Source organism: Phalacrocorax carbo, chromosome 3 (assembly GCF_963921805.1).
Source record: "Phalacrocorax carbo chromosome 3, bPhaCar2.1, whole genome shotgun sequence".
In the NCBI taxonomy this organism is placed as follows: Eukaryota; Metazoa; Chordata; class Aves; order Suliformes; family Phalacrocoracidae; genus Phalacrocorax; species Phalacrocorax carbo.
In genome coordinates, this window is record NC_087515.1 from 108,209,957 (window position 1) to 108,225,169 (window position 15,213).

General features: G+C 37.2%; 1 protein-coding gene across 1 annotated transcript in view; it reads left to right on the forward strand.

Annotated features, from left to right (window-relative positions):
* SNTG2 (syntrophin gamma 2) overlaps nucleotides 1-15,213 on the forward strand; it is a 268,118-nt gene that overhangs the window by 91,086 nt on the left and 161,819 nt on the right. The window contains exon 2 of the mRNA XM_064448571.1: nucleotides 1,699-1,836. Coding sequence (XP_064304641.1) covers nucleotides 1,699-1,836 — 138 coding nt within the window. The remainder of the gene's footprint in view (nucleotides 1-1,698; nucleotides 1,837-15,213) is intronic.

The window sequence follows — 15,213 nt, forward strand, 5'->3', positions numbered from 1 at the left end:
AATTAGAGAGCTATGATGTAGTTTTCTCCCTTCAAGATGGATGTATAAAAGAGATCAGGTATATCATGCTTCAGAGGTGTCTGTTGCTCACCACTGGCTTGACAGCATCCAAAAGGTTGTCTTAGATACGGATTTCTGCACTGTAAACCTTTGGCAAGATCCATTTCAGGCTGAAAGTACCTACATGTGGGTGTCTGCTGACATGGCTGATGTCTGTATCCCATCATAATCGTGGAAATCTGGTCTCACCTGCAGCTAGAGAAGAACCTGGATGTCCTAAAAAGCCTGTGTTAGCCTTACAACTGTGGAGGTCTTGGATATCCTGAAGTGTCTTAAGGGGCAGCAGTGGCCTACATGGGGACATATGCTTTGAGCCCAGGGACAGCAGAACCACATGAGCAATTCAGCTGAGCAACTGCTGTGTATACACTTCAGGGTAAACTGAATTGCTCTGTAGGCTGCATTTTCCATTTTTACTCTAAGGGAGGCTTTGACACTCCGTTGCTGTGTAGAGCTACACCACGTCTAAATATAAGTGCCTTAAGCTTAAATTGATCCTGCCTTTAAAGGCCAAAAGGTTTTATTGACAATCACCACAGACCTTCCTCCCTTATTATATAGAAATGAAATTATTATGAGGATAATGTTCCATGTTTAATTTTATTTTAAAACCCCTCAAGCATTCATTCAGTGCACAGGACATGTTTCTTCTTTAATTCCATGACTCTGTTCTTTACACAGTCTACTGTTTAACAAAACATAGATGAAGAACTTGTTTATAAATCATCTTTTAAAAACAAATGCTGCAGCTAAACTTTAAATTGCGCTTGATTATTCTTCACTTGTATAGAGGAAAGTGCAGTGTTGTGGTGATACTGTAATATACATTACAAATTAATAAAAATATTACTTTTAAATGTGATCATCCATTTCAGAATAGGTGTTTTGCTGCTTTTTTTTCTGTGCAATGACTGTAAAGCTCTGAAATTGCATTAGTCTGCTTGTTTTATCAAATAGCTATAAGCAGTCCTAATTCCACAGGTTTTGCTTAAGGAAATATCTGACTGATTATTAGTGGGAAATTTGCACCTAAGTAAATAAAACAAAAATTAAAATAGAATTTCTTTTCTACTAGTCATGGAGAAAACATTGTTTATACCAAATACTTGACCATCCTATAGCATTTCCCAGTTATCACTCCAGCAATGATGTAACTTCAGAAATGTATGTCCATCTTGACCTAAACAAAAAGAAATTCTGTAACACCTGTATTTGTTTATATGTTTTACAATGTGAAAACCTGGTTTTCTACTGTAATACAACTCTATATCTTAAAGGCAACATACATTTGTACATACCTGCCTGCTTCTCACACAGTTTCATAATAAGTCGTAAAATTAAAAACAAATGGGACAGCATTCAATGGCAACAATTCTTTGTGGAACAGTACATTTTTTTAATATCATTTTTTACATAGTAATGTCTACTTCAAAGACCATTTAGTCTGTATTTTATAGTACAGAAGAGGCTTTCTATGTCTAATCCATCTGAAGACTGAAAAGCAGATCAGTTTTCCACTTTCTGTAAGCACTGCTTATTTATAAGCATTTTATGTATTGAATGGGGTAGAGGTTGTTATTTATCATTATGAAATGTTCACATTCTTAAATTTTTTGTTTCTATGCCTTGCTTTCGCAGACTAAAACTGGTATTGCATTGTTGTATGATGAAGTATCTGAAAATGCTTATGACATCCGACTGAAGCTTACAAAAGAGGTATTAACAATTCAAAAACAAGATGTCGTCTGTGTTAGTGGAAGTGATCACAGTGCAAATGTAAGTGCTTCTATATCTCTGTGCTTTCGACTGTGCACTTTAATGTCTTCTGCAGAGATCTGTTTATGGTATTAAGTGCAAAAGATTTTTATTGGGTAAAAGAAATACATGTAATGATTAGTTGTTCGGGGTTTTTTGTGCATACTTACATTCTTGCATATAAAGACTTCTCTTTTTAGGCCAGTGCGATATGTCCTTTGTTCTGACATATGTAACCTTAGCAGGAGAGAATATGTCTAAAAATACTAAAAATTCTTCCACCAAATATTGTTAGGCCATTAAATGAAGGGAAAAAAAGTATTTTTCCATTGAAAGCATTTTGAGAGGAAACAAATATACCAGAGTTTTCTTGATTTGTGTATCAAATATTGACAGGGTGTCTGCTCAAGGGCACAGAGCTGGCTGAGAGAACACTTGACAGACAGTTATTTCACTTTAATTCTGTCAGGCACAGATGGGGCTTAATCAGTGCCAGCATGTATGTGGTGCTTTTTTTCCCCAAAATTCAGTTATGCTGCTTTTTCAAAACATGTGGTGCCCCTAAGCTGTAGAGGAATCTTCTGTATCACCATTTAATAATGTCACTAGAAAAACTGGTGGCATTTTGCATAAGCAGTACAGCAGTGATGTTTAGGTTATGGATGTCCCCAAATGGTGTGTTTTATTTCCTCATATAAACAGTGTTCATCTTAAAACTAAGTGGGGGTATCCCAAATTTTACTGAGTAAAAGAAATTTCATGAACTGTGCTGCTGTTTGTTAGAGTGAAAAATTAATGGCAACCTCCTCAGAGAGGGCCAAGGGGGAGCCTTTCTGTCTGCTTGCTGTATTGTGCATGTCATGTAAACACAAAATCTGGCACTTGGGGACATCAAGTGAGTTTGTGATATTCTGCTAAGAATTAGGAGCCAAAGAAGTGTATAGCGGTTACCTGTATATGCATATGTGAGTGTCTCAGAGAGCGAGAGTCTGCCTATATGACACAAAAACATGTTTCATTCCTGCTGTAGTAAATATTTATAGAAATTGTTTAATATCACACAAACAGTAATTTGAAATAGCTTTTTGTAGTTATAAACATTCTGTAGTGTTTTCAAAACTTGTCCATGGAATTCTGTGGAGCATGACTTGCTCTTAAAATTGTTCAAAAAGGTTGCATCAGTTGCCAACTAGTGGGAGGCTACTCAGTGAAGTGAAAGGTATGTCCATTTCTGGTTGGTTTGCTGAAATAAATATAAACCTCAATCAAAAATCATCAGCCTGCATATACTTTCTACTTCACTGAGAGGAATGAAAAACTGCAGCTTTTAACTGCAGACATTTCTGGTAGTGCTGATAAGTTGTATGCAAATTTAAGTTGCAAGAGTCATTAAAATATGTGACTGCAATATATGGTGTCTGTGCGTATAAGTATACCTGATTGCTCCAGACTCAGTGATATTTAAATGCCTTGTGTATAAACTTTCATAGAAAAAGAATCTAAATTCTGTCCTACCTTGTCCCAGATTGCTTCTTGATTGAATCAACACAGGCTGGCTGCATCTGGTTGTATCAAATCTGTATATATATTGATCATCACTCTCTGGTCACTCAAGAAAGATCAAAAAAAAAAAAAAGTCCAAAAGCAAACCAAAAAAACAAAAGCCTAAACCCCACCCCCCTGCCCCCAACCCTATACCTACCAGGTCTGCCTCTTCCTTTTAAATTCAATATTTGGATTGATTTTTATTTTGTTGGGTTTTACTCCTACATTTTAAGGGTACCCTGAACAGTACTTCTTGGTGGAAGACAGGACAGGAAGACAAGCTCTGATAATACTTGAGGAGCTGGATTTTGAAAGAAATTCTGGAAAGTAAGAGTCCCTGGAGAGGAGACAGAACTGGGATATGCAGCCACTGCGTACTAAATAAGCTGAAGTTCCTTGGTTGTATTGCATGACCAGTAATGATTACACATGGGCAGTCCTGCCAAGCTGACCTTTCCTGGAAAATGTTGTTAACGTCCTTACTTTCCTTAAGTTTTCTTGCTGAAGACTCTGAAAACTAGATTTTAAGGCTCTGATCTCTTGTTTTTCCGTGTCCCTTGAAAGATCTCCCCTGGATGTTGCTTTCTGAAAGTGTTATCTTCAATCCTTATGGGCTTCTGTTTTCAAACTCTAATGAGAAGAATGGACTAAACTGTGGCTTCATGGCAATATTTGCTTTTTCAGTAGTATACTTTGAACCAAATAAAAACTTCTGGAACAGTAGCATTTAATATAAAGGCCAAACAAGTGTAACACGAAGATGAATACTGTATTTTTTACAGTATATAAATTGCTAGTATATAGGAGCTCAAAAACAGGATTTGAAATCAAGCTGAGCTAGCTGGTAGTTCTCTAGCACTGTTTCTGGTAGTTCTGAAGTTTTACATTTCCAGCTACACAAGATAAATTCCAGAGAGATAAATGCTTTACTTTTCAAGTGGTTCAAGAAACTGATTTTCATTGCTGTGCTGTATGACTCAAAATACTAATAGAAAATAGTAAACTGGAAGTCAATCCTATAGCAGTCATAAACAGTCATATTGTCCTACTGATTTATTCTGCCTCCTTTCTATACTTTTTCTTTCTCAGGTATTCCTAGTTAATCTTTATTTTACACATTCCCATTCATCAAACTAGTTCATTTGCAACAAAAATAGAAATAACTCGTTTGCCTTTTTTCTGTAGTCAGAAAGATGTAGGAGGGGAAAAAAATATTTTGTTTTTAGAGTAACTTTTCTTCTTAGGTGAGGTATGTGCATGGAAAATTATTGAAAAAGAAAGTTCTGTGTCTAGCTGTGGTAATACTTTGTTCTCCAGCCAGTTCTGTGGGAGAGCATTCATAGGATGCATTTGCTTTGAACCTCTTTTCTGGTGACAAGTTCATTGATTTTGAGGAATACTGAGGACAGGATTTTCAGCCGTGCATAATTAGTTCTGCTAGTCCTGTCCAGCTCTGAATGCTGCACGAGGACTGGCAAAGACATCAGTGATTGCTACTGCTACTGCCAGTGGTTGTACTTTCAGCAATAGAGATTATTCCCAAGGATAAGAGGCTCTCACTATAAAATACCTTTTACTACCGTCATCTAGATCTCTTCTTGTTTCATATTTTGCCATCTGCCATTCATCTAGGTGCTATTTTTAAGCACTCAGAAAGCTTCACCTTTGCTGAGAAATTGTAGAGCTGGCTTTCTGTAATTTAATGGCAGTTCAGCCCTTTTCACTAGTTCTTGCTTTCTTGGACTTGGATGTAGAGTAATGAGGGAGAAGAGCATGGTTTGTGAAATTCAAGTTGTGTGTAGAAGAAATAATGTAAAAGCAACTGTTTCTTTTCCTTAGTTTTCACATTTTTCACAGCAGACAAGATGGCTTTTAAATATCTGTAAAAATCCTTCTGGAAGTGGAAACATTGTGGGAAACAATATTTTCCAGTGTTTCATGATATACTGTTACATTTATAAAAATAGTATAGATATAACGATGTATAATATTTTTATATATATATTTATGTGATTAAACATGCAATCTTTCCACCAAGATGTATTTCAGAACTTCAGACTTGGTAAATCCAAGCATTCTAAGGAAGTCTTCATGATATTTGGGATGTTCAAATTCATAGGAGAGAGGAGAATGTATGGATGCATCAGAATTGATGTGTGCTCGTAGAAGCCAAGCACGAAGGTATTGACAGAAATGGTGTATTGAAAATAAATAGACATTTTTCACTATCTTCTAGGTATTTTTGATGGAAGTTTGTTTGTTTGGTTTTGGGTTCTTTTACACAGATTTGAAGTTTAACAGTACTCACAGAAGGGCATTACTTGTGTGGCAGACAGAGAGAGATCCATTTTTGGTTAAAGGAGAAACAGGGATACATTCATTTTCATACTCCATGCTTCACTGAGAGATGATTTGGCTTTAACTTTTTGTCATTCCACATGCTAAAATTAATTTCTTACACAGTGCCTCACTCCCGTAATATTCTTAGTTTTTCTTCCATGTGTATTGCTATCATCCTTCTCCTGTTGTCAGCCCACAGTTTTATGCCTCTCCTCTTTTCATAAGCAAGTTTTTTTTTCTTTTACTTTGTATTATTTTTCTGTATCTTTTCTTCCTGCTAATTGCACTTGAAAAGTAAGTAAAAGAGAATAAATGAGTCTGGCTTTATATCAAAGTCAGTCCACAGAGCTGAATTGTCTCTGACTTGGTCAGTGGCCGGGCAAATAGGTTTCTAATGCAGGCTCCTGGCATCTTGTTTGGAAGACGACTCCTCAGAGGCTTATGTGAGTCTAATAGAATTAGAATAACAAAAACCTTTGCATCCTGGGTACCCAGTTGTCCAGCTTCACAAGCTGTGTCTTAGCTGGACTTTATCAGAATAAAGCAAGGTAGGTGAATAGGGAAGAAAAATGGCAAGATTAGTTGTTTTGTTGATCAAAAAAATAGAAACAGTGCCTGAAAGTCCTGTTTAAATCCCTGATGAGACTGCTATGACTTTTTCTTTATAATTCACATGCTAATAAGGACAGAGAAGAATGTTATTTTGTAGCAAACCTCTAGGGAAAGGTCTGCATTAAAGCCTGAAAGTTATTTTTTTTTTAACCCAAGGAATTTTCTATCTAGACAACTACTAATACTAATGCTTACTTAGTGCCTGTTCTACCATCTCTGGGATGGTATTTTAGTCCAAAATTACTTTTAAAGAAAGCTAATGGTGAACATTTTCTGTCTTTTTGGAAATTTCAAGTGGGTGATTAAAGAAAGAGTTCTCCTTTTGAAACTAAGATCACTTGTTTGGAGAAAATACATTATTTAACCATTTGTTGTTTGTTTTCCATGCTCTGGAAAACTGATCTAGATATTTAGAAGATAGCTATCAAGTAATTCCTTAGGATCTTCATTATGAAAGATTGTAAGCTTTTGTTGCTGTCACTTTGAGAACAGTTAAAAGTTTGTATCACTAAATAACTAATAAATATAAGTATTCATCATCATGACAAAAAAAAAGCTTCATTATTAAAGTTAAAGAGAGTAATGAGCTTAGGTAGAAAGGATAATAAATGTAACAGAACAGAAGAATGCAAAGGACACTATGGATATCCCTTAAAACATGATCTCTCACTGAGACATGGGAAGAGTCCAGCTGAGGGTATGCCTTCATACCAACAAGACAGAAAAGAAAGGCAGCACAACATTGGTGTTACTACCTGGTAAATGAGGCCTATGTACAAACTTGTGTCCTTTATTAAAATTGTAATTAATCTATTATATGTGGGGCCATGACAGACTGTCAGGATTGGTAAATTGGAACTGTGTGTATTGTAGGAACTTCTGTAGCAGTTTAAAATCTTCAATGTTAGGGGCAAAATATCTGACTGTGGTGGCAGCCTAAGCCTTTCCAGTTACGGTATGTGGGATATTGATGGGTGCAACCACTACTCTTTGTCTTCACACCAGCCAATATGTGAAATGTTGCGCAAACTGAATGCGAATAAAATTACTCAAATAAAGAACAGCTGTGTTCTGGCAGGATTTAGCGATAATTAGTTGTTATAGGATGCCTTTTTACTTGAAAGGAATCATCTTATTTTGAATGGGAAGGAAAGAAGTAGATCCATATCTTGCCACAGGGTCTTATATATGTTTTTAGGAACTCTGGACATCCATATTTGTAGATGATCTTCATAGACTTGATCTATAACATCAGTCTGAGAACAGTCTGAGTCCTGGGTTCTCTCATACTACTTGCCAAAAAACCTCCTGTCCCAAATAAAGCATCTTACAACTCAGCAGAGAAGTTCCTGGGGATTCTTGTGAACTCGTACCATGTGTTTCATTCAGACATATTTAATATGATCACCACACCCTGGAGAATACATACATTGGGGTTTTTCACAGTCATCTTTGCTAGAATAGATCATGGAATAATTTAGAGTGAAAGGGACCTCTCAAGGTCATCTAAGTCAGCCCACTGCTCAAAGCGGGGATACCTTCCAAGCTTGGGCAAGTTGCTGAGAGCTTTGTCCATTCACGTTTAGAATACCTCCAAGGATGGAGATGCTACCACCTCTCTGGGCAGCCTTTTCTAATGCTTAACCACTTTCACTGTGTAACTATTCACGTTGTTATGCTCAGTTGGAATTTCCTTTGCTGCACGTTTTGACTGTTTCCTCTCATCTTTTTTTGGTGGATCCATGAGAACAATCTGGTTCTGTCTTTTTTTTTTTTTTTTTCCTTTGGATTGGCAGGCTTTGAAAATAAAATGAGTGACTTCTTTTTATTCTCTTTAAAAATAGGAAAAAAAAAACAAACAACAAAACAAACCCCTCCAAAAACATTTGATCTATGGTAAAGGAAAGTTATAATAAGGTGAACCAATAAAAATATCTTATTATGCCATATTTAGTAAGGATTCTATGCAGCTGTCCCAGATATTCACGAGCGTGTGAAAAGATCTGCTTTGTCTCTATACAAAACTCAACAGTGACTGGCATACCTCAGTTGATTTTTATAGCTAATTTCTTCCTGTTCCTACTGGGAAGAGGTGAGATCCTGTGCAATGCAAGGAGTTAAGTTTCAAAACTTAATCATTCATAATAATCTTTTCCTTTCTGTCTGCATGTTCCCTACTACAGCTTGCTTCCCTGTCATGGAAGTGAGGAATTGAGGCATCACATGATGCCATGGAGGACTAATTTGTGTCTTTCCTTCCCTTTCTTGAGGTTTCTTGACTTATATTTCCATTGTCTTCATAATTTGTTCCACTTCCTGATTTACACTGTCTTTTTGAGCAATGCAACTACTTCTAGGAATATAAAACAGTCTACTAAAAATTACAGAGGCTTAGGACTAAAGTTTACACAGGCACCCTTTGAGCAAAAAGCTTTCCCTGAAGGCCAGACTTGTTATAACCAACAGTAGAGCAAATCTTAGGTGTAATAAGGTTCTTTGATTGACACCAACCTCAATATAGTTTGATGAAAAAGCTGTTACATTATTTTTCAATGCATTCTTTGATTCTTTACCTGGTTAATTATAAGATTCTGGTGGTTACAGTTCCTGAGAGGGCAGTATTACTTACTTGTGGAAATGCACAAGTGTGGGACATCCAGTCTGACTGAAGTAACTCTGTAAAATTTACATTTTCCTCATGGTCTGCTCATTTCTTAAGATTTGTGTATACTCACTGTTTGTAATAAAGGCTGTGGGACATATTTAAGTCATAACAATAGTGAGTAAGGAAGCAATCAAAACTCAGTGCCTTTTGGCTTCTAGTTCTTTGACCTTGGATTGCCACGTACTGGAAGAAGGAATCTCCGTGTCCCAGTACTAGGGGATGGCACTGCAGTTCATCTGACATGCTGCATGATACATCATATGGTGTCTTTAGGTACTAGCATAAGGCTGCATGATTCTAGCCCTATCATGTAGATGCTTATATTGTTAGACTCGGTGATTAATCATAATCCAGCACCATCTCTCATTAGGGCTGCTGCATGCACTCTCTCACCTCTGTATGATGTTTCTTTTGAATTCCATATGGAAATAATTTTGGCAAGAGCAGCCCCTGCTGTAGTTTAAAATCCATGTTTCTAGGAAGACAGTCAGGCAAAAGGTGGACTGCAGCCCACAGCCACTGGGAGAGCGGAAGCGTGCTGCTGGTGAGAAGAGAGGGTTGTGTGAGCAGACGTGGAAAACTCTGTACTTGGTGGATCGTTAAATACGTGCTGAACAATTTGCTGAGCAAGCTCTGAGGCTGGAGCGGTGGGGGGTGTGAGCTGAGAAAATCCTCGTCATGGGAACTCCCCATCTTGAGGAGAAAACTTCCAGAAGGATTTCACATATCCTTATTCTCCACCACATCCTCTTTTCTTCTTTTTGGACATGTAACAACCAGCAGCATGTCTGCATTTCATGATATGTTTCTGGTTCTCACATTCTCACAGATCTGTTTCTTCAATCATTTTTTATCTCATAACTTCCTTGTTGTAGCTTTAAGTGTTGCTGAAGAAAAAGAAGATAAGATATGGTTGGTACGTTAAGTACACATATTTATCTTCTTACTCCTTCTGGTATCAGACTGTTTCTTCCCTTGCGTCCATGCAGGACATGTTGCAGGCTTCTCTTTTAACTCTTCATATTGCACTTTCTTGTTTTGCTTCTTTCTTTCCCCTGCATGTTTCCCAAGGGGCTGGATAGCAAGCTCTGCCGTCATTGCCTAAGAATGGCTCTTATTTGCTGTTGTTAACCTGCCATGTAGTACCTGTAGTAAATTTGACATCTTTCTTTCAACAAGTAAGGAGGCCTTTTGAGACTACTCTTCCCAATAAATGACAGATGCAACTCTAGTGGTGGGAATAAAGTTTGTCTAACAAAAAAAAAAAGTACCCTGAACTACTGTGATGCAGCAATGAATGTTTTCTTTGCTCACATTTTCATGTCTTCCTGTTTAGCCGCTTACTTTGCTTAAGGTATAGTCTGTTGTGGTTTGAGCATGGGGACTAGGTTGGCTCAGGTACCAAGACATGTTTAGTCACAGCTATGTTTAATGTTGACAAGTCACTCAGCATCCAAGTCCCACAGCAGGGGAGATGCCCACCCAGGAGAGACGCCAGTGCAGATGTCTGCACAACCTCCCAGCCCCATGGCAGAAGGGCACTGCCAGAGTCAGCACAGTGGTCTTACACTTACTGATTAAGTAGAAGGAAAAAGAATGAAAATAAATCAAAGCGTTGGCAATCTTTGTCTCCCAGACTATTCTAGCCATTGTGAGTTGTCTTGTTTCTTTGAATAGTTTTAACAAAATCTGAAGAAGATGAGCTATTTCAAGTGTTCCAGCATTTTCTACCATGTGCTTCAGTTTGGTGTTTGGAAATAATATATGCATTCATTAATATTTTCATGTAGACTGGCACAGAAAAGTTTAGACTGGTTACATACAGAATCTTTTCCCAAATATATGTATTTATATTAATGAGCAGGGAGTGCTTTGAGCAGAATCTCCCTCCTTCTGAAATCGCTTTAGTAGTACTCGGTTCATTAAAAGAGAGAGAGAGAGAGAGAGAGAGAGAGAAAAAATATCTTTCCTAATGAAAGATCCTTTACCACAAGTGCCAGTCCTATGTGTTAGCAACCTGGTAATAATGACATAATGGGTAGGCACTGACGGGTGGATATAAAATCTCACTAAAAAACAGTACCAAAATTAAGGACTGTAATTGCCTCCTCACGTCTTCTCATGGAGCCATTAAGCTCCAGTCATGTTACTTCATGTGAATGAATACCAAGACATAAAACACTTTTCCAGAGATAAGCTTTTCTGTTGAGTCATTGTGTTTTAAAAGAATCTAGAAAGTTTTCTGTGTCAAGAGCTATCTCATACCAAAAGGTTGGGTATTTGGCCATATAATTTCAAAATGAATAATACTTTCAAATGTAATTTAGAGAACTACTAAAACTACAGCATTTTTTTTCAGCTACATCATTCTTAGTAGCTGTTATAAGCAGCATTACAGCTCCTGTTACCAACTAGTCTCTTCTCTGTACAGTTGTTGGCATGGTATTCTTTTGTATGATGTCTGCATCTTATATCTTTTACAATTTATATTTTATCTGTTTGGCAGTATATTCTTGCCTGGCATAATTTTTGGAGTTCTTGAAAGTTTCTGCCTCACTGATCTTTATTTCAATATTGATGACTGAGACCTTTCAAGGCCTTCCTCCCCTGTAGTTGTATGTGCTGTTTCAGTCCAGAGCTCTCTGGAATTGGCTTTCCCTGGGTTTCTAACACCTTTTGGAACTACATGTAAGCAAAAGATACAGGCTGAATTTAAGACTATATTACTTGCACTGCTTTCAGCTGTGGACTATGGCTATCAGCATCTGAAGTTGGGGCAAAATCTTTTCTGCTTGTTCCCATTTGTAAAAACTTGTTCTGCAGTGCAGTTGTTTGCCCTAGTGCACAGACCGTGATATTGTTTTGAAATAAAGCCCCTGTCTCCGAGCTATGTGCTGTGACAGGATACAAACCCACAGGTCATGCTCTGGCCCTCCTGCAGTGAAGTAAATGTTATTCCACAAGGGCGATAGTGGTGGAGAGGAAGACAGACTGATCACATCTAAATATTGCTTCTACCACAGAATTTAAATTCTATTCTTCCACTGTTGCAGCTATGCAAATTTCATCCCTAAAAGTTGCTTTTGATTTTGTACCTAGCTAGCGTCTCAGTGGCTGTAAGTCTTAGTCTTTCACAAAGTGTAGGCTGGTTTCTTAAATGCAGTTTGGTTGCCTTTGAACATATGCAAGCTTGTTCTGTCAACACCTATATGCTCCAAAGTTTTAATGCATCAGAACAAGACAAAAGTTTTACTCAGACATTTGCAGTTAGGCAATATGAACTTCCTTTAACACTTAAAGCACTAAAAAAGTGAAAATTTTAGTGGCCTTCTCAGGTTTACAGTTTGTTCAAAGAGAAAGTACATTTCCAAAATACATATTCTTCTACCATAGACTAAGTCCAAATGCAACAGCCATCCTACCCGCTCAAAGAACTGCTTGACATACAAGCAGATCAAAACGCCTGTCAAACACTTTTAGTGGGTAAACCTGCCTTCTCTTTCTGTTGCTGGTATGTTTGACACTGATCAATGCATTTGTTTCTCAAAATTGATATGCTAGAGAATGTCATGGCCAAATTGTTATCCCATTCTTAAACATAGTGGTAGGTATTACAGAGCTAGTATCGCTTTGAGAAACAGATAATAAAATCCTTGACAACTTGCAAAAATAAAAGGTCGTAGAAAGATAGGAATATTTCATGATGGTATCCTGGCCAATTATAGTTTTAATAATTACAGTCTGTCTATTTAAATGTATCCCGAAGTTTCATGCAGGGCACTTATTCTTTCTCTAATCTAGAAACAGAAAACAAAACAAATCAGGCCTCCTGTGTGGTGTGCTATGAGAGGTACAGAATTACTTCTGCTTTGTAGCACAACTGGAATGAGTGATTTTTACAGTGTATATGCGTGAAGTACTTTGGAAGCCTTCAAAATGAAGAGTTTTAATAAACTGTAGATACTATTAAAGGATATAATTAGCAAAAGAAAATGCTAGTTAAAAAGCAATAAAAGTATTACTGTCAGCTTTCCTGTTCAGATTGATAATTAGTAACACTTACTGAGGAGTTTTCCTTGCCTATAATGAAATAAAATTACACAGCCATCATACAGTTGAATGTGGCTCTGTGTGGGTTTTTTTTAAAAAAAAAAATCTAAGACTGATACAGATGTCTGCCTCACTTCAGCCTCAAACCATAAATAAATTGATCTGAAAGAAAAATTATATATAGCCTGCAGATAACCGAAGAGTAAAATAAGTTGTTTGTATGTTTGCCTAAGACATAAACACTGGGTTTTCAGCTGCATATGTACATTACATTACCATTAATTCCACAAAATTGGTATAATTCCACGAAAAGATAGGGTTTTTTTCCACAAATATTGCAATTCAGTTTTGGCAAGAAGTTCTGGAGTAGGATTTTCTTTCATAGTTACTTGCAAAGCTAGTGTGGGGTTCTGTCCAAATTTTGTAGTCGTGAAATTTTGTTGTTGCATAAGACGTTCAGAACTGAGTCAGACCTGAAAGTTACTTAGCCCACTGTCCTTTTTCTAACAGCACCCAATAATGTTCCCCTAGAAAAGCCAAACAGGGCAAGAATATGTGATGCTTCTCTTAACCCATTCCCTACCACAAGTTATTCAGTGTCTTCTTGATCAAAATGTAGTTTTATATTGGCTCTTAACAGATTTATTTTTGGGGTAGTTGTCCACTATCCCCTTGAACACATGTAGACTTTCAACATCAGAATTTTTTTCTCACCAGACTCTAGAATCTACTACACATCGCACAAAGAATCACCTCTTTTTATTTGTTCTGATCCTAGTTCCTCATAGCATCATTTGATGCCTCCTAGTTTTTGTACCAGAAAAGGCTATAAAAACTGATTCCCTTTCACTGTCCTCTATGGAACTTATTGTATTTTAAGAGCCTCCTGATCCCTAGCCTGTCTCTTTTCCTGGATGAGGAGTTATAACCTCTTCTGTTATTCCTTGTACAGGAGCAGTTTTGTGCTTCCATCATCCTTATCGTCTTTCTCTGAACCTTTTCTAGCAGTTTTAGGTATGAAAGGACCAAATGGTATATGGTTTTCAACTTTGGATTTCTACAGTGGTATAATGATGTTCGTCTCTATTATTTTGCTAAGACTTCCAAAAATTTGATCAGTATTGATCAGTATTGATCTACTGAACACTGCACTGATGATGTCATGGAACCAACTACTTTAACCCCAGGTTCTTGCTCCTTAATCAAAATGACTGATTCAGAATCAATCCTAATTCCTTATCTACATAATGTACGTGGGAAAATAATCTCTCTTAGTAGCTTTGATCTGCTGTAGTGTTTCATATTCTGTTTTGTTGCCTGGTAACTCTTTTGTAAGTTGTTCTACAAATATTTTCAGTTCATTTACTCTTCCTCTCTCAATAAGCAGCAAAGTTAATCTTACTGCTTCTGCCTTTTTTTTTTTTTTCAATTCTTCGTGAGCATTTTAAATAATACAGGATGAAACACAGGCAACAGTGGAACTTCACTGGTGACCTTCCTCCATTGTGAGAATTACACATTTAATCCACCCCCCTGTTTTCTCTGTATTTTCTAACTAATTTTAATTAGCATATCTGTACAAGACTGTTCCCTCATGTTTCCTGTGTTTCCATAACTCACCTTTAAAAAATATGTGGTCTCTTCCAAGATAGATCAAGTTCATCAAAGTGTCTGCCAATTCTATCCTTTGTTATAGTTTCTCTCACTGTCTAGAGATTCCTGCCCCTCCGCCCTCCCCCCCCCCCCCCCCGCAGTTTGTTCTAATTTGTTTAGTTCCAGCCTTCAGTTTCCTACACCTTAACTAGAACCTTTTTTAAAAAATGGGATTTTATTTTCAGTGTTGTAGTCTTCATGTATCAAGGCTTTATTGGGAAGCGTCACTCCAGTGCTGCTGCTTTGATTCATCCCTGCGTTCCTTTCAGACTAGGGTGGATGCTATCTGACCCTGGTGATTTGCTACTGTTATTTAGTCAATTTGCTTCTGAAGTGGTTTCAGATACAGACAGATCCATACATCTTTTGTACTACAGAGAACTTTGGAGGATCATCTCTAGTTTCTTTCACACTAATGAAAAGTGTTCATTTATCTTCCCTTCAGTAGCATTATTTTCTCTGAGTATGCCTTTTATATCTTGATCATAAATTGGCCCTGCAGAGTTTCTTTGGCAGACCTCCTGCTCCTGATA